At 40.6% G+C, this 22,458-nt stretch overlaps 1 protein-coding gene across 3 annotated transcripts in view; it reads left to right on the plus strand.

Moving 5' to 3' along the window:
• PIBF1 (progesterone immunomodulatory binding factor 1) overlaps positions 1–22,458 on the plus strand; it is a 222,386-nt gene that overhangs the window by 28,399 nt on the left and 171,529 nt on the right. For all 3 annotated transcript variants that reach the window (XM_019524724.1, XM_019524723.1, XM_019524722.1), the window contains exons 6-9: positions 2,168–2,301; positions 3,075–3,183; positions 11,142–11,323; positions 16,382–16,507. In XM_019524724.1, the coding sequence (XP_019380269.1) occupies positions 2,168–2,301; positions 3,075–3,183; positions 11,142–11,323; positions 16,382–16,507 (551 nt within the window). The remainder of the gene's footprint in view (positions 1–2,167; positions 2,302–3,074; positions 3,184–11,141; positions 11,324–16,381; positions 16,508–22,458) is intronic.

Raw genomic sequence — 22,458 nt, forward strand, 5'->3', positions numbered from 1 at the left:
GTGAGTAGGGGTGGGGGTGGGGTTTGTGGGTGGATCCATGGAGGGTGGGTGTGTGGGCCCTCCTTCTACAACTCCCCTCCCTCATGGTGCACAGCCCCCACCAGCAGCAGCAGAAGTAGGTCCTTGGGGCAATCATGACCTGTGGCAGGCAGATCCCCCCGGCAGTGCTCAGCTCCGGCTGTGTCCCTGGGGCTGTACATGAAGGCAGTGAGCCAGCCCAGCCTGCTGGTGTGTGCCTTCAGACCAGACTTGGCAGGCTTCATGCCAGCACATGAGGCTTCCAGCACTGAAGGCAGGAGCTGCATGCCAATAGGCCAGGCCAGGCTGGCTCCATTCTTCTGTGTGGGGCTCCAGTGTGAAGCTACATGTGGTGACATGGAGTCTGCCCAGCCTGATCACTAGCAACTTCTCGCAGCTCCCAGTCTGTACGCTATTGAGCTGGGTAGGCTTCGTGCCACCATGTGAGGCTCCTGGTACTGCAGCTAGAAGTCTGCACTGCTGGGCTGGCTCTGTGCTTCCACGTGAGGCTCCCCCCTGGAGTGTAGGAAGCCCTACATGGAAGCATAGAACTGGCCTGGCCTGGCCTCAGGGCATGCAGTTCATGCCTGCAGTGCCAGGAGCACCACATGGTAGCACAGACCTAGCCTGGTGTGGTCCGAAAGCATGCACAAGTGGGCCAGGCTGGCTCCATGCTGCCACATGCAGCTCCTGGAACTCAGCTGGAGTCACGTGCTGCTGGGGGGTATTACCTGCTGTGGCCCATGAGTGCTCTGAAGGCCTGCTGCTGGTGATGGGGCCTGTGTGCCATAGGGTTTTGGCATCCCCTCCCACAAGCTTCATACCCACCCACACACTGCCACATTCCCCACAATCTCCCACGCACCTTCCCACTAACCCCACACTCTCCCATACACATGTGTGCCATTGGGTTGGGAGGGCTCTGTGCCAGCATGTGGGGTTCTTTTTACTGCAGGCAGGAGCTCCCCTTCCCACTCACCAGCTGTCCAGTTGTGTACTGTCATGCTCAGTGCCTCCACATGCGGCTCCCAGCTGTAGTGGTAGGAGCCCCACAGAAGTGGAGGCACAGAGCCTGTCCGCTTCAATGGTGCATGACCTCTGAAAGCCTGCACCTCCTGCTGGCTTTCAGTCGGGCAGCCACAGGCCAATAATACTTGTTTTTTGGAGGAGCCTTGCAGGCTGGATAGAATGGCCTGGAAGTTGCTTTAGCTGAGCTCAGGTTACTAGCCTCACTACAGGATCAGTTGGTTCTGAAATGTAGGTTATGTCTCTACTATGCAAGGTAGCATTGTGCTGACACCCTATGCTAGCTCTGTATGTTCTAGCTTCTAATCCAGAAGCATGTATGTTAGATCAGTTATTCCCAACCAGGTGCCATGACACCCTACAGTGTCTTGAGATGTTTTCAAGGGTGTTTTGGACTGTTGTAAAGTGTTAGCACTGTTTAGTGTGTAAATATCATTTTTGGGATAAACAGAGAGATTTCATTTAGGAATCCTAAACATGCTGACCTGTTGTGATCTTCTGGGTTCTTTGCAACAAAACAATTGCACCATTATTTTTCTGTAGTCATAAAAACTAAAAGCTGGCATTTTTCAAGAGGTGTCTTGAGTCTAGTGAGGCATGCCTTGACTCTAACCGCTATGTTAGAGTGAGAGAAGAGCCTATTATCTGTTTGCAGCATCACACCAGAATGGCTCTATTGCTTTTATACCAGGAGTTATTATAGTATATCCCAGTGTAGCACTGCCTTGTGCTGCACAAATGGAATACCTTTGCCCTGTGATACAGAAGACTGGCCTTGATTTTTTGGTCCTTTCTGTCTGCAAGTTCTATAAAAATGTGAAAACTGCAGATTGGAAAATACTAGAAGGGAATTAGGCACACCAACCAACTAATTTAAAGGCAGGTAAACTTTAGGCTGAGTATCTATATAGCTGAGTACTTCCTGACATCTGTTCAGTTTGTGAAATAATCTGCGAAGGGAAAGAGGGGAAAACCCAATCTCTTGAACACTTAAAAGTGTTCTTAATCTAAATTCTTAATCTAAGTTAAGTTCTGTTGGGGATAATCTTTCCATTTAATTTGGTTTTATTGTAGCAAATACTAAATCAAATCTTAATGTAAGTGTGATTATTTTTACTTCTAGAGTTATGAAGATGAGAGAAGAAGTCGTTCAGAACTTGAGATTAGATGTCAACGTTTAATGTTGGAACTAGCAGATACAAAACAGATGATTCAACAAGGTGATTATAGACAAGAAAACTATGATAAAGTGAAATGGTAAGTGTGCCTGCTTATGAGTAGAAATTTCTCTTTGTTTATTGATGAAAGTTACATCTCATAATGTGGGTTCAGTTCTACGTTTTTTGACTTGCACATACATGCAAACCATATAATAGACAAAATATTCATTTATCAAGTTGAGGAATTGTTCAGTTCTGGTTTTGCAAGAAATAGGGCAGTGAAAACTTACAAATTGGATACATTTTTTTCTAAAAATCCATAATTTGGGTGCCTGATTTTTCAGAAATGTAGCCAACCTAGTTTCCACCAAAGTAATAGGAATCAAATTTTTAAAAATGTTTTTGATTTTTTTTTTTTTTGGTCACCTAATTTTCCTCTGACATGCTGCAAGAGATAACCTACATGGCAGAGGAACAGTTGCTTGTAACTACTCTCTAGGTTCTCTTAGAACTATGAGCATGAAATAACTTAAGGATTTTCATCCACTCTCAGCCAATCTCTGCAAAATGAGTCCTCAGAAGACTAATTTAGTACAGTAGAGGGAAAAATTTTCAGATGAGAAATTTGCAAATAGCTGAAGCAGTGAAGGTAATGATAAAGCAAGAAAGATGTTCTAGTTGACAGGAATTGAAGAAGGAAAGGTTTTACACCAATAGTGGCCCATTAAGTGAAAGGATGAAAGAAGCTCAATGTTAGATGACCCTGAAAAGTTGGATGATACTGAAGATGTATGCAAGTTCTGAAAACTTGTTTTATTGAGATGAAAATAAGTGCATCTCATAATATTCTGATTTTTTTTTGTGTAACAGTGAACGAGATACATTTGAACATGAATTATCAGAGCTCAGGAGAAAATATGAAATACTAGACATATCACACAAAGCACAAGCCAAAGAAAGAAATGACTTATCAAAAGAGGTAAACTTTAAAGTTCTTGTTTGAATGGTTGTCTGCATTAATTCCATGCTTAGTGTGCACATATCCCATGTATACAAGATGTAGATTCTTTTGGCCAGCAATGTCTGTTGAAGCTAAACATGAATCTTGAACACTTTTGGATAGGTAAGGTATTTTGAGTAGATGTGATATCTTTTATTAGACCAACTGAGTAGTTGGAAAAAAGTTCTTAGCAAGCTTTTGGATGCAGTCACCCTTCTTCAGGCATAGGGAGTATGAACACTTATATACTTCTACCCAAAAGCATAATAGCAAAGCCAGCTTGCTGGCCTTTAACTCCTTCAAATTACCCATGCCAGTGAGGCAAAGCATTGCTAATATCCATTGATTTTGTGTCCTGCATGATTATTTTTAGCATCACCTATAATATTTAGTTAGTGTAGTTTATTTTCTGTGTGTTGGCAAAATGTATACTTTAAACATGCTTTAGTTAATCTACATCTCCCTCCTCCCACGCCCTACCACTCCCTGTACAGAGGGACCCTGTCACTTATCAATCTACTTAACATGGCTACAGAGCAGTAATGAGACCCAGCTTCTCTACATCTGACAACCTGGACACTAGCTGAATGTTCTACGTTAAATTAATTGGCTTGACCACCAACTTTTGTTCTAAAGCAGCAGGGAATTCCAGTCAGGCCTACTTATGAATCTAAAACCTAGAAATAGATTTTCTATTTACGCATTTCTGCATTAGCTTTCTTCCTTGGCATAACCATTACAGTCATGTTGGACTGTTTTCTGGTCCTGAAACATTCTGGAATTTAAGTTGCGTATGTGTGTCTTGCAGCAATATCTGCATAGCAGCCTCCTGTTCAAGACAATCCTGTATCCTCCAACTGTAAACATGAAAAAATCATGAAGGGTCTTAGATATTTTTCTTCTCTGTTTGGAAGCCCTCTCTTGGACCTTAGTGTAATATTAGTAGGATATATATCAGCTTGAAAGGTAGGGAAAATTTTAGATACCTTTGTACATTGTCCTCATAAACGTAGGATTCTCGTCTGTCATCCCACTCTAGCCCCTCCCTGAAACGAAAATTTTCTCAGAATTCTGTATAAATTGATTAATTCCTTCCTGTTTTTTGTTTTTCCCCAAACCTTATTCCACCTTAGAGAAAGCTACATTTTACACATTTGATGTTGTATGAGAATGGCCTTTTTATTTAGAATAAAATTAGTCAAAACCCTCAGACTTGCATAGTCTGTGCTGCCAGAATTAGAGCATCCTATATACCTGCAGAGAGGATCGAATTTTGGGTATCCATCTGTAGAACATGTTACAAGTTTTCCATATTAGAATCAAAAAGTTATATTAAGGCTTAGTAAGCCTCTGTTGCCTCTTCGAGGAATTTCTTGTACTTTAAACCTGTAAAGCGGCTATATAGCTCTTGATTTATGCATTTACAAGCCACTGTTTTTAACAGAAGCTTACAGATCAGAATAGAAGCTTGTCCCGCAGGGTTTGTTTAAATAGGACTTCTACTACCTATCTACAAGCAAGCAGATGGTAGCTTGCTAGTCACGAAGATCGGAATCAATGTGCTCAATCTGTCACTCAGAAAAGAAAAATGTGTACTTACCTTACAGCAACCAGTTCTTCAGTTTCATAACCCGTCTGTATTCCATTCTAATTCCATAAGAGTTCTGCTCCTCTGGAATTTTTTGTGTTCATGACGAAGCTAAGAATTGGTTTGGGCTTGCTCTACTCTCTGGACTTTAGAGTTGTGGATAGTTGTAGGGGGCAGGTTTAGTACCAGACAATATTTATGATCAAAAGAAATTAATTTTGCATGTTGACATTGAGTGGAATCTGTGGATAACACCTTTTGAGAAATCACTCTTCCTGTAAATAACTTGTTCTATCCCAGATGCTCATTTATGAAGTAATAAAAGTAAAAAACGTGCTCCTTTTCATCATCAAAATAATGATCTGAAGTTTGCATTTACAAACATTACAGATGGTGCCATCCTTTTTAATGGTATAGAAACACAGGAGAATTCCTGATCAGAAGAACTTACAATTTGAAGTGCTTACACATGCTATATGGTGTGGGTTCTTCTTAAAGTATAAAAACTATTTTTCATTTAAATGTGATCTTCATGCGATAAATTAGATACCTGAGAAATAACAGGGGGACAAGTGTCTTTGGGGAAAGTTGACCTATGTAAAGTGCAGTTCCATTCTGAAAAATGCCTTATAAAATGACTCTTCAGTCAGAAGATCTATTGTTGTTTGGTATTCAGAAATGTGTTCGCTTCTGTTAGCAGCTACAGAATTTTTCTTAGATTTATGATTATCATTTGCAGTGCAAGGCCAGACTCAGGAAGAGATGGATTCCTTCATATGCAGCACTTAAATAAAATTGTTTCCTTCACTCGTCTACATCAGTGTGCTCTCTGATGGGTAAATTTCATTCCTTGCTTTTCAGCTGGAGACTTTCTTACTGTAGCAGTACCCATACGGTGCACTCTAGCGCCTCCCCCCCACCTTCTCCCCACTTTGTGTTTCGGGCTCCTCAGCTCTTCTCTGTTGCCTAACTTAAGATGGAATACTTTTTCTGTTCCTGATGTCCTTCATCAGAAAACACCCAAAAATCATGGTTTAACAGCAATAGTTTAATATTTAAAATATTCCTTCACTGAATTAGGAGGACTGCTGAAAGTTTGTGTTGTTCTTTTTTGGAGGGGGGGGAGTTGTTGGTTTTGTTTTCTTTTTTGGGGGGGAGCGGGGTTTCAACTCTTTCCCCTGTTGCTTAAGGCCTTCATATCCATCCTGGCCAGTAGCTGCCCTCTGCCCTAGGAATCCTACCTGGCCCTGAGACTTCTAAGCCCTGCAGGATTTCCACAAGAGCTAAAGAAAGGCCCAGATCAAATTTACCAACATTTCCCAGTGCCAAAACATACAGCTTGGAGTGTAAGGGGCAGGGAGAGCACTCTGGCATGGAGCCATTCAGGGATCACAACTCACGAACACCTAAAGGGGGCTATGATGCTGTCAAACTCATCTGTGATGATGGAACTAGTTGGTGATCTGATGACTTTATCTGTCTGTTGTGGAGGTGCCATTTTCCTAGTTCTACCTAAGTACCTTACATCTGGTATGGCTTATTTTGCAAACCTCAGCACTGAAATGCACTTTGGAATTGGACTGTGTACTGACAGCTCAAAACAGCATAATCTCCAAGCCCAGTGCCTTCCTCTGGCATGGGCCCTCCAGTACCTTGGCACAGCTGCGACACTGGCTGTTTTCCTTCTCTGAATGCTGCTCATTGGCCTTCTTAGGACCTAGATCAGTCCTCCGGCCAGTGCTCTGTAGATGCTCACCTTCACAGTAGCACCACATAAAACAAGTGATAGACCCCAGCACCTCAGGCAATGGTCTACAGTTTTTCTGATAATGTGAGTGTGGAAAATGTGGTTATAGTGAAAGGTGCCTTGACTCTAACCGCTGTGCTAGAATGAGAACAGCCTGTGCCTGTTTGCAGCATCACACCAAGATGTCTGTATTGCTTTTATTACAGGAATTAGTATAGTATGTCTCAGTATAGCACTGTCTTGTCCTGCACAAATGGAATAGCTTTGGCCTGTGATACACAGAAGATATACAAACAACTCCCACAATGCTCTGAGAGCCCATTGACAATGAAAGCCTCTATGCTGGGGATGTTTTAGAGTCTCCCCAGGTTGTTGGAGACCGTTATAATAGGAGAGAGAACCCAGAGACCCATGCTCTTTCGAAGCAGCTTCAGTGAATTTGTGCTTCAGTTCACCAGAGGAATTTCCACAGTATTTCCACAAAAGTTCCATGGGCAAAATCAGTATATCCTGGCATTGCCCCAGTCTTTCAGTGCCATGATCCTCCAAACATATAAGGAACTTCCAAGAACTTATGTAAAAAACTGGCAAGTTCATTAAACATCTCCCTAAAGGAGGTGTCTGAACAGTCTCACTGCTTTGTAGGTGTATGGCACCAATCAGGCCTGATCCAGCTAGTTCTAATGATCAACAAGGCCATAATGGACTTGGTCAAAGCAGTCTGGCAAATTTTAGTCTCTTGCCACCCCACTGCTGAACAGAAACAGAATTCAGGGTAGTGCAGAATCATAGAAAGTTAAGGTTGAAAGAGACCTCAGGAGGTCATCTAGTCCAACCCCCTGCTCAAAGTAGAACCATCCCCAACTAGGTCATTCCAGCCGAAGCTTTGTCAAGCCGGGTTTTGAAAATCTCTAAGGATGGAGCGTCCACCACCTGTCTGGGTAACCTGTTTTAGTGTTTTACTGCCCTCCTAGTGAGAAAATTCTTCCTAATATCTAATCTAATCTTCCCTTGCTGCAACTTGAGACCATTGCTCCTTGTTCTGTCATCTGCCACCAGTGCGAACCGTCTAGCTCCGTCGTCTTTTGAATCTCTGTTCAGGTAGTTGAAGGCTGCTATTAAGTCCCCTCTCAGTCTTCTCTTCTCTAGATTAAAGAAGACCAGTTCCTTCTGTCTTTCCTTATAAGTCATGTCCCTCAGCCCCCTCACCATTTTTGTCACCCTCTGCTGGACTCTGTCCACATCCTTTCTGTATTAGGGGGCCCAAAACTGGACACAGTACTCCAGATGTGACCTCACCAGTGGTGAACAGAGGGGAATAATAACTTCCCTTGACCTACTGGCAAAACACCTACCAATATGTACCTTTATAAACTAACAAGGATTATATAGATAGAGAAAGCACAAGCTTTTGTGAGCCCAAGTTCACTTCAGATTCTGTGAAAAGATGTGGAAAAAGCAGAGTACAAAGAGAGAGAAATTAGAATACAAAAGTTGGAGGAGAGGAGAGGAGAGGAGAGGGGGAGGAGGGAAGTGCTAGAAGAGAAAAGCAAATGAACAGTTAAGTTATAGGAACAAAGGTGATGACAAAAGCTAATCCAGGTAATGAGTTAAGAAGCCATAGTCCCTGTTTAAACCATGCATAATGCGGTACAATTTGTGGATGATTTCTTATTTCACCATTTCCCGTTCAAACTGGTTTTTAATTTTTTCCCCCTAAAAACTGCAATCCTGAGGTCCTCAATGGAGCATCCGGAGAGGTTGAAGTGTTCTACCACAGGCTTTTGTGTCTTTCTGCAGTTGATAACAAATTGGTGTTCATTCATTCTTGCATGTAAAGACACCCAGTCTTTCTGCAGTAGACAACAGAGGGGCATTATTTAAATAGGTGTCAGCATATATGACACTGGTAGGGTTGCAGATGAATGAACCTTGGTTGTTGTATTCCTTTTTATTAGGTTCACTGATGACATGGTATGTATTGATATGGTGACACAACAGGCATTTGGGTCCGTTGCAAGGCTTGATGCCTTACTTAAAATAGAAGTAGGTTTCTAACCAAGTATCTTTATTCCTGTCCTAACCCATCTTCCCTGGTTGGCATGGCTGTCCGTGACAAATTTTCCTAGTAGGAATTCCATCAACAAGGCAAGTAGGTGAGATCCAAGTACAAGTGGAAGATTTCCCCTCCATGCTACGTTCTACCCAGATAAAGTAACTCTGTAACTCAGCCCAAGTTCCTACCCAAAGGTGTCACAGACTTTAATTTCAGGCAGCATATTAATTGCTTAGTGTTCTTCCCACAACCTGATTTCTCCTAGGCGGAGATTTTGCTGAATTTCCTAAATGTGAAAAGATCATTGGATTATTACCTTCACAGAACCAAGCCATTCAAAACCTCTCCTTGGCTGTATTGGTAGTTGTGAGATCAAAAATCACAAGGATAAAAGCCTGGAGACTATCTAAATGGATCTTGGACTATATAAAATTATAAATAATTTTGACATAAGATTGAGGTGAACCTACTATTAGTAATAGGGCACATTTCACCAGAGCCCAGACTATTTACTGGTACATAACATCCCTGTGTAACATTGCCACAGCAGATATCTACAAAGCAGCTACTTGGAGCTCCCTTCATACCTTTATGAAGCTTTATGCCACCGCAGAAACCTCTAAAGCAGATGATGAACTTGACGGACCAGTCCTTCAATTACTGTTTGCTTAAGAAGAGTTCAAGATTCACTTTTATGTACGTGGCCATGCTTTTGAGTCATCCATTAATGCAAATAGTGTGGAGAGTTACTTTTAAAAGGAAGTAAAATTGCTTCTCACAAACTGAAGTTCTTTGAGGTTGTATTGTCTACATACATATTCAGACCCTGCCCTCCTCCTCTTCCCCAGAGTCAAAAGTAACGTAGATCTCTGGTTGAGAAGAAACTGAGAAGTGGGAAGTATGTGCTGCCCTAATGCCTTCAGTCCAGGGGCACAAGGAGAAGCAGGACTAGACCCCTCTTTATGGGTATTACTAAGGCAAAAAAGTTTCCAGCTGAAACAGATTGTGAACCAAACACATTAGTAAGAGTGTGTTTGGAGACAGTATATTTTAAAGAAACTTGGCAGAAGTTACACTTAATAGGTGATTAACCAGTTAATCATGTCTTAAATAGTGACCTGGCCACGCTCATGAAGTTAATGAGATGATAACATGGGAAATAAGCCATGCAGCCTGATGCCAGTTACAAGGCAGAGGTCTGAGATCAGCCTCAGTATGATCCCACAGCTGAAATCCACAATCAGCTGATTGTCAGTTTTAGCCCTAGGACTGCACAGAGTCAACACCACACCAGTTCATTAGGCACTCAGCTTTCTGCTTGCTAGTGCAAGGGCTTCCTGTGCACTAGCAACTAGTATTGGGATAACTGAGATCTGATCCTTGTCCCATAACTGCATCCTGCCATGCACATGTAGCATGGCAGAAGAAATTGCTGAGACTGAGGAACAAATTCCATTGTGCCATTAAGTAAACGTGTGCCGGAGGTCTTAGTTACTGATGCATAACTCAATTTTTTCTAACTTTCAATTACATCTGAAAAATTTCACTGAAAATCTTGTGGTTGCACAGATGTCATGACAACATAATGTAACTTACTGAATGTATTACTGTTATAACGTCTGAAGAAAGAGGTTTTTCAATGTGTTGGGGGGGGTTGGGGGGGTTGTTTTGTTTTGTTTTTTACATCTTGAGTTTACAGGATCATCATTTAGATTAATAACTAAAATACATTTTCGTGCTCAAATTTTCTTTAAAATAGTCACCAGAAACATAAAACACTACAGTTTAATTTTTAGACACTTCATTTAAAGCTTGCAAAGTCACATGCAAATATAAAAGAAAACAGTACACACTGAAGCTACATATTTTCAGGTTTTAAGAGCAACTGCATTTTTTTATAAATATGATGTGACATGTATGATTAAAGCTTACCTCAAGACAAAATATCTCACATGAAATGGATTGATTTAAATAATCAATTATTTGTATAAATACAAATAATCAATTTGATTTTTTTTCTGTTTGTGTTTTGTTTGTTTTGTAGAGATGGGTGCCTTCTCATTCATTGATACAATGATTAAAACATAATTATTGTAATTAATTGTAATTATTAATTAATGAAGCTTAACGTTTGCAAATCGTTATAAATTTTAGATTTTTAGTAAATTAGAAAATGGAGAATGATGTATTGCTTATGGATTCCCCACAGGATCAAACCCTTAATTCATATGACCTATTGTGGCAGATTTCTAAGGCTTGACCTCAAAAGTTATATCCTTTTTTTCAAAGTTAGAAAATAATATGTCCCTTGAATTTTTGATAGAGGATTATAGATTCAGCATTTTTATATAAATGTTTCAAGAGGTATAGTAAGTTTAGGTCTTAAAATATTTTATATTAAATTTTGGTTCCATTTGAATTGGGTTTATAACTTGTGATTGAAGTTATAACAATAACAAGGGAATTTAATTTTTTTATTTTAATGTTTTAATTGCTTAATTTTAATTTTTATCTACTGCAATCCAATAAGTTTGTTTTGTCTGTAGGTGACAACATTACAGCAGTCTGTTAATTTGCTGCAAAAGGATAAAGACTATCTTAATCGCCAGAATATGGAGCTCAGTGTTCGCCGTGCCCATGAAGAAGATCGTCTTGAAAGACTCCAGATTCAGTTGGAGGATGCCAAAAAAGCTAGAGAAGAAGTATATGAGAAATATGTAACATCCAGGCAAGTTCTTATGTTAAAATCTCATTAAAGTAAATGTCTGTTGATTTCACAAGAGTTTGTTCAGATTTGTTTATGACTGAGATCAGAATTAGGCTTTGTTTTTTTCCTATCATATGGTAGTGTTACAATGATGCTGTAGCAGGAGAGGCCAGGAATTATGCAAGAAGCTAGGATTTCTTTGGTGCTATCTTTTATTGGACCAACTAAATAGTTGGGTTAGTTAGCAAGCTTTTGAATGCAAGGCATTCTTTAGGTCTAAGGAGTAAACACCAGCACGGTGTAATGAGCAACAGTTGGAAGATGGGGGAGAAGGCAGATTTCAGTATCTTCCATGTTATGGTACTGTGACTGATGTTGTAGCCATGATGATCCAGAAAGTATATAAGGTGGATTTTGATATCTTCCATGATATGGTTGATTTCACTATCTTCCACGTTACGGAAATCAATACCCTAAGAAATGCTTGTCTTTTGTATTACATACAATATTTAAGAGAAGTATATAAAGATTTTTGTAAAGATTTTGGGAATCAATCTACAACACTAAAGAAACCCAAAGAGAAAATTTGCTTTATGGCAATTATTTTATTAGTATACAATGAATCCTGAAAATTTCTAGTGAGTACCTTAAGTTTTTTTCAGTATGGAGCCCTGCTATTCAGGTAACCAGTTCCAAAGATTTGATACATCACAAGATACATCAGTGTAGTGGCCGCATATTTATGGAACCAAGAGATAGTATTGTGGAGCCAAGTTTAACATTTCCTTGACAATTGACTCACCTAAGGCAACTTACCTCAATAGATCACATATGGGATTGTGGCAGGGGCTTGGTGTTCCTGCCACTTCAAGAAGCAGACAGGCTAGTGCTGAGGAAGCCTGCAAGTGCAGCCAGGCAGATTATGGAGTCCTCTGACCCTGGAGGAAGGCGGTGCATAGGCAGGATATAAGGCCAGACCTGAGTGGAGCCAGCAGTAACATCCTGGAGGCTGGTGAGGGAACACCACTCAGCAGGAGGGCTGCAGCTCTGGAATGGCAACTTAGAGAGTACAGCCAGCAGCTGAGGGGAGGAGGAGGTTCCTAGGGACCCAGGGAGGGGTCCAAAGCCCAGATTGAGGGGCTGAGAGTTGATGGCCTGGGTGTGTGGGACAAGAGAGGGTCCAAGAGCCCAAAGGAAGGGCTAAGTGGAAGATAACATCAGTGAGTGATGGCACCTGCAAGACATATGGGGTGTGCTGTAGGGCTGGACTGGAGCCATGCAATTAGCCCTGGAGACGAGACCACAGACACCTGGTGGTCAGTGGAGACAGAGAGCAGTTTGGGAAGCCCAGGCAGCCTCCCTCACATACAAGTAAGATTCATGAAAGTGTGTTGGGCAAGAAAAGGAGTGACTGTTTAATGAGAGCAGAGTGAGCAAAGGCTAGAGGGACTCCAGGGGCTTCACAGTCACCCCTAGAGGGCACCTTATGACAGGGATTTATCACATTTTGCACATTTGTCATATTGTGGCTCAGGATCAGCCAGAGAGGATCAATCATTGGTGCCTTCTAGACTACAAGAGTCTGCAATGATATGTTTGGGATCAGAACAGAGTTCCTATTTCAGTTGCAAAACAATTTTCAGATATAGAACTTGTCTAAGATTACTAATCCACAATCAATCATGTATAATCATCACTCAATATGATAAGATTTACCTTTATTCTGTAGAAAAATGACTGAAGTCCATCTGCCTGCCAAAGAAACTTCACACCAGTTGGCATAAACATGTCACATGAGAAAACTCATCTTCACATAGATGTATTGGAGCTCAGGCTAATTCATTTGGCTCATGCAGCATGTCTTCTGTTTCAAGGCAAACCAGTTTTGATCGTGACTGATATCATTCCAGAGAGATCTTATGTGAATGTATAAGGATGACAGAGTTCTTCCTTCTTATCTAAGGAAACTACATGCCTTTGAACTTGGTACATCTGTTTTCACATGACCTCAAAGGTTCACCTTTTGCTTTGATAGATTTACATACTCAGGCAGTAGTGCAATTGTGAGCAATAGATAATAGATTCTGTTGTTAGAATTATTTCGCAAACCCCCCAGATCTGCTTTCCTGCTGTAACACTAAGTTGCCTCTGAGTCTAGATATTATTTCTAAGAACACCAGGAAAATTGTCCTATCCAGGCCTGGCCTCCATTCTGTAGCATTCTCCATTATAAGGAAAAATTTCTCTAAAAATATATATAACATTCTGTTCCAACATATGAAATACACCGTGCTAATATGTTATGCATCAAGATGGAATAAAATTGTTCCTCTGAGCAATTATTCCAAGATTGTTTGTCTATCTCCTAAAGCCTGAGACACTCCCTGATTTGGACTGTTGTATTAAAAAAGCTTGGGCCTTTGTATTATTTTTACAAGAATGCACCTGATGACATGACTTATTTCCTGCCTGTAACAGGGTATTTTTTCTGAAACTTAATGGTGGGCTAGGTTTTATGAAAGCTTAAAACATGTAATTTGCCTGAGCAATTCCTCCCTACTGTGTTCCATGCTGGCTAATTCACCATAAAAAGAGTATAATTAAACCAGTGCTGGGCACTTGGTTTATACTCTCTCTTAGTAAATGGTTAGTTACCCTATTTTAGTCATAAAAAATAATTGTAAGAGTGTTTCTGTGTGTGTGTGTGTGTGTGTGTGTGTGTGTGTGTGTGTGTGTGTGTGTGTGTGTGGGTGTGTGTGTGTGTGTGTGTGTAAAATGCACTAGTAGCAAGTTATATGTTCAACCACATGATTGTTTAAACTCAGGAGATAGTTGCTTTCAACCTCAAGCTTTTCACCTTTGGAAGTTTCATCTCTAGGCAGTTTGTTTTAGTGCTTAACCACTCTCCGTGAAAAGGTTCTTCCTAATTCCCAGTCTAAATTTCCCATGGTACAGTTTAAACTGATTACTACTTGTCTAGTCCACTATGGACAACAGAGAAAATAATTAGCCATTCTGTTTACAACAACCATTTTTGTATTTGAATACTTTTCTCTAATACCCTTTCAGTCATCTCCTCTCCAGACTAAATAGCCCCAGTTCTTCTAAGCTTTCCTTGGATATCAAGTTTTATAGACCTCTAATTATTTTGTTGCTTCTGTAGACTGTCCTTTGCTAGTCATCTGGGTCTTCACCAAGTTATTGTAGGTCAATTATTCTGTCAAGAAAACGGCAGCATAAAATAAGCAGCATACAAAGGCTGTTCAAAAAGTATTGAGACTGATGCTGTAGGAAACAAAATATTCTAATTTACAGGGGTTTCAGCTTAATCTCCTTTGAAGTATGCTCCTTTTGCAGCCACAACTTCTCCCAACGTTTCTTCCATTGTTGGAAGCACCTCTGATGAGCAATTTGTGGAATCTCTAAAGTTGCTCAGTCGCATTTTGTTTTATGGTTTCCACATCACAAAATCTTCTTCCTTTCAAAGTTTTTTTTAGTTGAGGGAAGAGAAAAAAGTTGTATGGGACCATATCAGGTGAATATGGAGGCTGCGGCACTTGGGGGATACAGTGTTTAGCTAAAATTTGGCTAAAAATTGTTTCACAAGCTGTGCTGAGTGGGTAGGCATGTTGTCATGGTGAAGCATCCAGGAGTTGGACACCCACTTTTCCGGACATTTTTCTGGTCGTTTCTTTCCCAAATTGCTGGTTAGAATTGAATTACATGAACCATTAGAAATTCCAACTTCTTCTGCAATCTTTCAGACAGTTAGTCGCCTGTCATTTTGAACCAAACTGTGAACCACTGCCACATTTTCATCATTTTGCGATGTTGAAGGGCATCTGGAATGCTTCTCACTTTCGACCAATGATCGTCCTTCTTTAAGATTTGCTCTGTGCTGGGTGGTCATGGTGCTCAGCTGGGAGGTGGAGACCCTGCAGTCAAATCCGTGGTCACAGAGCTGTTTGTCCCTTTTAAGCAACAGCTATCTAATGTGAGATGCACAAGGTGCCTCAAAACCCAAGATTCCTCATTCTTCATCATCATCACAAAGCCACAGTCAGGCTTCCTCTCGCTCAGCTCCTGCTGGCCCCTTTCCTTCCTATCCTGTAGCCCAGGAGGGGTGGAAGCTTCCTGTAGGGCAGTCTTCTGGAAAGGCAGAGATGTGGATTTGACTTGGCCCCAGCCTAGGGGACAGTCTAGGTGCCCTGTTTCCTGAGGAAGATGCCCCACCTAGTAGGATGCTGTGCAAATATGAGCCCCACCACTAGCCATGTTCATGTTCCTATGGGTGCTATAGTTGGTACTGGATTGAATGCTGTTGTCACAGGTGCTCTGGGTGCTAAGGCAATCAGGGTACATCCTTTGCAGCCCTGAGCTGCAGTAGTGCAGAGAAGTACATGGAGGTTACAGTAGATCATAAGCTGAATCTGAGCCAACAGTATGATCTTGTTGCAAAAAAACCCAACAGCCTCTTAAGTAGTGTTAGCAGGAGTATCACTTGCAGATCAAGGGAAGTGATTCTTCCCCTCCATTCAGCACTGGTGAGGTCTCACCTGGAGTCCTGTGTCCAGTTTTGGGCCCTACACTTCTGGGGCAGAGGCTGGACTCAATGATCTTCTGAGGTCCCTTCCAGCCCCAATGTCTATGAAATCTATGAAACCTACGATACCATTCAAAAACTCATGCACGGCTCATAGTGTCATCACCAAATTCTATTTTAAGTAATTCATATGTTTTACTTGCCATTTTCCCAATTTTCTTGCAAAATTAAATACACACGTGTTCTGGACACTGACATAAGGAAAGGGGACACGCACAATTTTACTTCAGCCACTGGCCACAGAAAACTGGGGAAACACCATGAGCTGCAGACCTGTCCAGAGGAGTCCCAACATGCCAGACATGTTCAGCAGAGCCATGACCCCCACCCAATACTTTTGTACCACAAAGACACACACAGTCTCAATACTTTTTGAACAGACCTTGTAGATCACGTTTGGAAGAAAAATGTAGCTTTACTTATGCAGAGTACCATGTTATAATAATATAAGCTAGATTTTTTTAAACATTTTTCAGAGATCGTTATAAAACAGAGTATGAAAACAAATTGCGTGAAGAATTGGAACAAATTAGATTGAAAACAAATCAAGAGATTGAGCAGCTTCGAAGTGCTTCAAAGGAGATGTATGAACGTGAAAACAGGTGGGTAAAATGGGTTTTTTAAAAACCTGTAGACCATTTTAAGTAAAAATGTTCGAAAAAAGTGTATATATTATCTAGAGTAAGTTATCTCTCTTTCATAGTGTAGAAAATGGCTTAATTATGACCCATTCTAAATCAACTAAAATATGTTCAAGCAAAATTATCTTCAGGATAGAATTATATTTTTGCAATAAAAGTTAAAATTTAAGTTTTTTGCTTTATCATGTCATCAGTGAATTTGTTATAATAAATTACCTGTTTTGTTATTTGTGTCTTGCTAGCTGTGCAGTGCTAGGTTATTTCATAGTTAAGTTATTTTGCATAAAATGTGTTATATAACTTATTGTAAATGATGGAGGTAAACTTTGGGATTGAGGTGGTGTGGAAAAGAGGATGAATTGAATGTGATGAGGGAGATAGAGGAAAACGAATTGAAGGCGTTTTCATGTTTTCAAAAAAATGATGTCTGAAATGGCATAGCTTTGGAAGTGATCTCGAGGGTCATCTAGTCTAACCATGTACACAAATGTACCATTTCCTATTTCTAAACCATCTCAGATAGACACCTGTTCAGCCTCTCAAAAACCTCCAGTGAAGAAGATTCCTTTATCTCCCCTAGACAGCTTGTTCCATTCTTCTACTCTATTTATAGTGAATTTTTCCTAAAATTGGATCTAAATTTGCTTTGCTGAAGTTTGAACCTATTTTTGTGCATCCTGCCCTCTATAGCAAGGGAAGAATGTTCCCATCTTTGTTATCCTTTCAGATGCTGTGCCATCATGTCATTTCCTCCCCTCCTAAATCTCCTTTTTTTTTCCAGACTAAAATACCTAGTTGCTTCAGCCTGTCCTTGTATTGCCATCTTTCCAACCCCTTTATCACCTTTCTTGATCAGCTCTGGATTTCATCTAGTTTCTCTGTCCCGCTTGTAATATGGAGCCGAAAACTGGATGCAGAACTTCAGCTGTGGCTTATCTAGGTCTAAGTAGCGTAATGCTATTATCTTGCACATATTGTGTACAGTGCTACTGTTGTTGTAACCTGAAATCACATTTACTTTCCTTATGGCATAATCATGTTGCTGATTCATGTTGAGTTTGTGACCTACCCTGAATCCCAGATCCTTCTCACAATGTTATTGACAAACCAGCTAATTCCAGATATATTTGTATCTGTGTAGCACTGTACATTTGTCTCTGATGAATTTTGTTTTGTTACTTTTTGTCTTATTCTCAGACGTCATGAAAAACTTTTGAATTTTATTATTCTATCCTCCAAAGTCCTATTCCTATTCCTTCTGGTAGTGTGTTGTTTCCAAATTGCATCAGTATTCCCTCTTGTCCCTGCATCCAAGTCATGAAAAAAATTAAACAACACTAGACCCAAAACCAAGCACTCTGAAATTTCACTTGAGATCTTCTGCCAGTCAAACATTGATCCATGAATAGTTGCTCTTTGCTTGTAGTTACTGAACCAGTTATGTGTTTACCTTAACATAAGATTTAACATAAGATGTTTAAAGATGATACTATCTACGTTGCAGATAGTATGCCAGATCACTCACTGGAATACAGTTCCATGTCAATATTGGCAATTTGGAGGCAATGTGTATGTAGACCATAGTTAAGGGTTAATACATCCCTTTCTAATTGGATGCAAATTCTGTCAAAAGTTTGCTATAGTCAAATAGGTAGTCAGCAACTGTATTTAATTTTGTCCAAGGTACTATCCATTATAAAAAATAATTTTCAATTCTTGATAACACTACTAAGCTCAGAGCATTTGGGTTTAAATTTTCCATGCCAGGTATCTTCTTTGGGCTGATTTTTTGGGGGGAAGTTTTCATAAGAATATAAAAATTGCCATTTATTGGGCAAGACCATAGGTCCATCCTGTCCATTCTCCTATGTCACACAGTGGCAGAGAGTGGATGCTAAAAAGGAGAGTGAAGTAGTCATGACCCAGGGTGTTTTCTCACTGTTCCTCTCAGTTGCAACCTCCAGTATTTAAGTTGAGGAAGTTCTAATTCAGTCAGAGGCTGTATCTATCCCTAACTGCCATGCTTAATAGCTACTGATGTCCCTTTCCCCCAGTAACTTCTCCAGTTCCTTTTTGAATCTAGGTCAGATGTCAGCTTTCACAACATCTGGAGGCAATTACGCACTGTGTGAAAAAGAGCTCCCTTTTGTTAGTTTTAAACGTACTACCTTCTAGTGTCATTTTATGACCTCAGGTTCTTTTATTGTGAGAGAGAGTGAATAATAAATCCCTATTTACTTGCTCTTCACCATTTAGTATTTTGTAAACCCTTATCAGGTTCCCCCTCAAGTGTCTCTTCTAAACTAAATAGGTGTAGGCTCTTTAGTCTCTCCTCAAGTGGAAGCTGCTCCATACTGCTAATCATCCTTGTTACTTTTCTCTGTACTTTCTCTACATCTTCTATATCCTTTTTGAGGTGAGGAGACTAGAACTGGGCACAGTATTCAAGGTGTGAATGCATAGTGGAATTATAAAGGAGCATAATACTTTCCATGTTGTTTACAATTCCTTTCTTAATAAATCTTAACATTTTGTTAGCCTTTTTGATGGCTGCTAAGCACTGAGCTGATATTTTTAGTGAGCTGTCCACAATGACTCCCAAAATCTCTTTCCTTTGTGGTAATATCTCATGTAGAGTCCATCATAATGTAGGTTATAGTTTGGGTTGTTTTTGCCTAGGTATATCACTTTACATTTATCTACATTGCAGTTGTTTCCAAGAACAAAATTAGGAAGAGATACATATGTGTGTTGGTTTGCCCACATTTAAAAATTCAGGGGCCTCTGTGTACCTACTAATAGGAATTTAGTGCCTCTAGAACTCAGCTGCAAAAGTATTTTAAACGTTGTGTTTGCTGGGGGAGTGCAAGAGTGCTTTCACGTGAAGGTAAAATACAGATGTAGGCTTGGTTCACCTTGGGGTCCTTAAGTTTCCTCTGTTGATACCCCCAACATTATTAGTTTCTTTGGAACCATCTCAGAGAGCTAGCCAAAACTCTTGTTCACAAGCCAGCTAACCTGTCAATAATGAAGTATATTTAGGCTTGCCTTCCTTGAGGCTACATTCAGGCCCTGTGGAGAATTCAGAGGATCTACAATCTGCTTAGCCATCTGAAACTCATTTGGCTTCATGAATCTTTCAGTCAAACCATTCTGGCACTCCATCTTGATGTCTGCTTGTCTCCTGTAAAGATCCCTGCCACACAAGCCTTGGTGCTATTCACATGTATGTCAGATGATGGAATTTCCAGTCCAAGCACCATAGGCTCCATCAAAACAGACTACACCACAGTCTATATTGCCACTGAAAACTTTGTTGGGGCTGCTCCTAGTTCTCGTCATAACCTTGTGCTGGCAGGGAGACAGGAGGAAGCATTTTGTTCACAAAAGGAGCTTGCAGGATGTGAGGAGATTAAGCATTCACATACTTCTTCACTGACATCACGTTCCTTAACAATTAAAAAGCTTTCTTTTCTAGGTATCTCTGGTCAACTTGTGGCTCTGCTGTCCAGCAGTTTGGACATTTCATTGGCATGGAGACATGGCTGGGGGATATCAGTTGAAGTTCTTTTGCTATGCCTCCTCTGCTTGACTCTGAATATTTATCACCAATACCGATCTAGAATTTCTTTGAGAAGCTCAGGATTCCATTAAAAGAAATCGTATCCTATTCTGCTCTAAAGAGCCTACCCAGCTTCCCTTGTCTGAAAGCTCCATCTTCTTGGAAAGACCCAGTGCAGCGTCTTAATATCGCCCTATTTTCAGAAGTCAGTAAAGACTTGTTTGATTTTGCCAAAACTAGCTTGCACTGACTTTAGCAGGAGTAGTAACATGTACATGTATTCACTTTCAGGCACCAGAGATTAACTCCACTGAATTATCCCCAGCTCTTTTCTCATCTCAAGCAATACTTTTTCTTGAGGGCACCCAAGCATCACTTTTGTAGAGTGGTACGTGTAGGATGACTCGGATGAAATGGAACAGTAACCTTATGAGCAATAAATCATTGTTTGGCTCTTGAGGATCACCTTAGGACTTTATTTAAGTCCCCTTCTAATGAACAAAACCAACTTCAGAGACTGATTGGATGAATGCCTGACATTTTTCTGTTACAAATAGTTTCCAGCGCCAGACACATTTGATCCTTTTTTCAGCATCAAGGAGTGGCAGACAGTAGGCAAGGTCACATTGTTCTGTGACTATTTAATGGATTTTTGCTCACCTGTATCCTCACTACCAGTTTCAGAAGGAGTTAGTTACCATTGTTGATCACCTTTTTGTTAACAGTATCCTTCACATGTTTCAGTTCTGATCTCAGCAGCCCAGGAATTATCTGAAGGTAATGTGATGTCCCTGCCTATGTACTTACTCAAACTTTAGTGTAAGTAATGCTCATTAATGATACTGTCTGTGCTATGGCATTAACAGCTCCCAAAATAACTAGCTTCCATCATTTTTTTCTAAATTCATACATGTAAAATATAAAAATGTGTTGAAATTTGATCTTTTTTGTAATATATAACGATACAGATATAACTGGAACTTTATTCTTTTTTTTTTTGGTTGGCTAGGTGTAGCCATAGTTTGCTAGGTGTAGCCATGGCTAGTATGAAAGGAGTAATTGGCATGTATGTGCATGGAGCAGAATATTTGAACATAGTCTGGGATAGTTATAAAACTGTTCTGTGTGTTTAGAGTTAAATACTGTTTCTTGTAGTCCATAAGGAAAAAGAAAGGAGCTGTGCTCTGTAAGTATCATTCCAAGACACTTAGGATGTAGTCTCAATATAATAGGACCCCAAGAGAAAACATTTCTGGGAAGTGTTGTGAGACTAGGTATGCAAATCAAGTTTGGGAATTAAAAAAGGTTGGGACTTCTTCCACGTGTTTATGGATGATCTTCAAAATTTGTTTGGGTTTTTTTGTATTTACTTGCCATTTTATTTTTGACAACGTAGCAAAACAAAATGTGTGTTAATGCAGTAATTGCTGTTGTTACATAAGGAAACAAGCATCTTTTTGTCTGGATTTTTATCCTTTGAACTTCTTAATTAGCCCTACTTCTTCAGTGTCACTGTGATGGCACTCTTGCCTCTGATGCAACCTGGGTGCACCCTTAAGATACACTCCCATGTGCTTGCACACCATGGGGTGCCCTCCTGCCCCATACTCTTCTCCTCTGTCTGCTGCTTAACCACTGAGAACCAGGTGAGGTGCACCACAGACCAGTTGGTGAAGACAGTAGCTCAAGACAGCCCTCTCTGTCTTGCTCAGGCATTGCCCGTCCTTAGCAGAGGAGATTTTGTCAGGAAGAAGGACCATGCCCATGCGCAATTGCCCCTAAAAGATGGATATCCTTTACTGTGGGAAGAGCAAGTCTGTGCTGGCCTGGGGTTACAGGTATCATTGACAAGTGAATTAAAAGGGATAACAAAAGGATTTATTATAAACAAAAAATCAGTAGACATATGTTGAGATGCAGACAAAAGAAAATCATAGAAAATTAGGGTTGAAAGGGACCTCGGGAGGTCATCTAGTCCACCTGTCTGCTCAAAGGAGGACCATCCCCACCTAGATCATCCCAGCCAGGGCTTTGTTGAGCTGGGCCTTAAAAACCTCCAAGGATGGAGATTTCTACCTCCTCTCTAGATAACTCCTTCCAGTGCTTAACTACCCTTGAAGTGAGGAAGATTTTCCTAACGTGCAACCTAAACTTCCCTTGCTGCAGCTTGAGACCATTGTTCCTTTTTCTGTCATCTGCCACCACTGAGAACAGTCCAGCTCCATCCTCTTTGGAGTCCCCTTCAGGTAGTTAAAGGCTGCTATCCAGTCCCCCCTCAGTCTTCTCTTCTAGAGAGTAAATAAGCCCAGATCCCTCAACCCCTCATCATAAGTCATGTGCCCTAGCCCCC

Source organism: Gavialis gangeticus, unplaced genomic scaffold, assembly GCF_001723915.1.
Source record: "Gavialis gangeticus isolate Ggan-Ray unplaced genomic scaffold, GavGan_comp1, whole genome shotgun sequence".
NCBI classification, from domain to species: domain Eukaryota; kingdom Metazoa; phylum Chordata; order Crocodylia; family Gavialidae; genus Gavialis; species Gavialis gangeticus.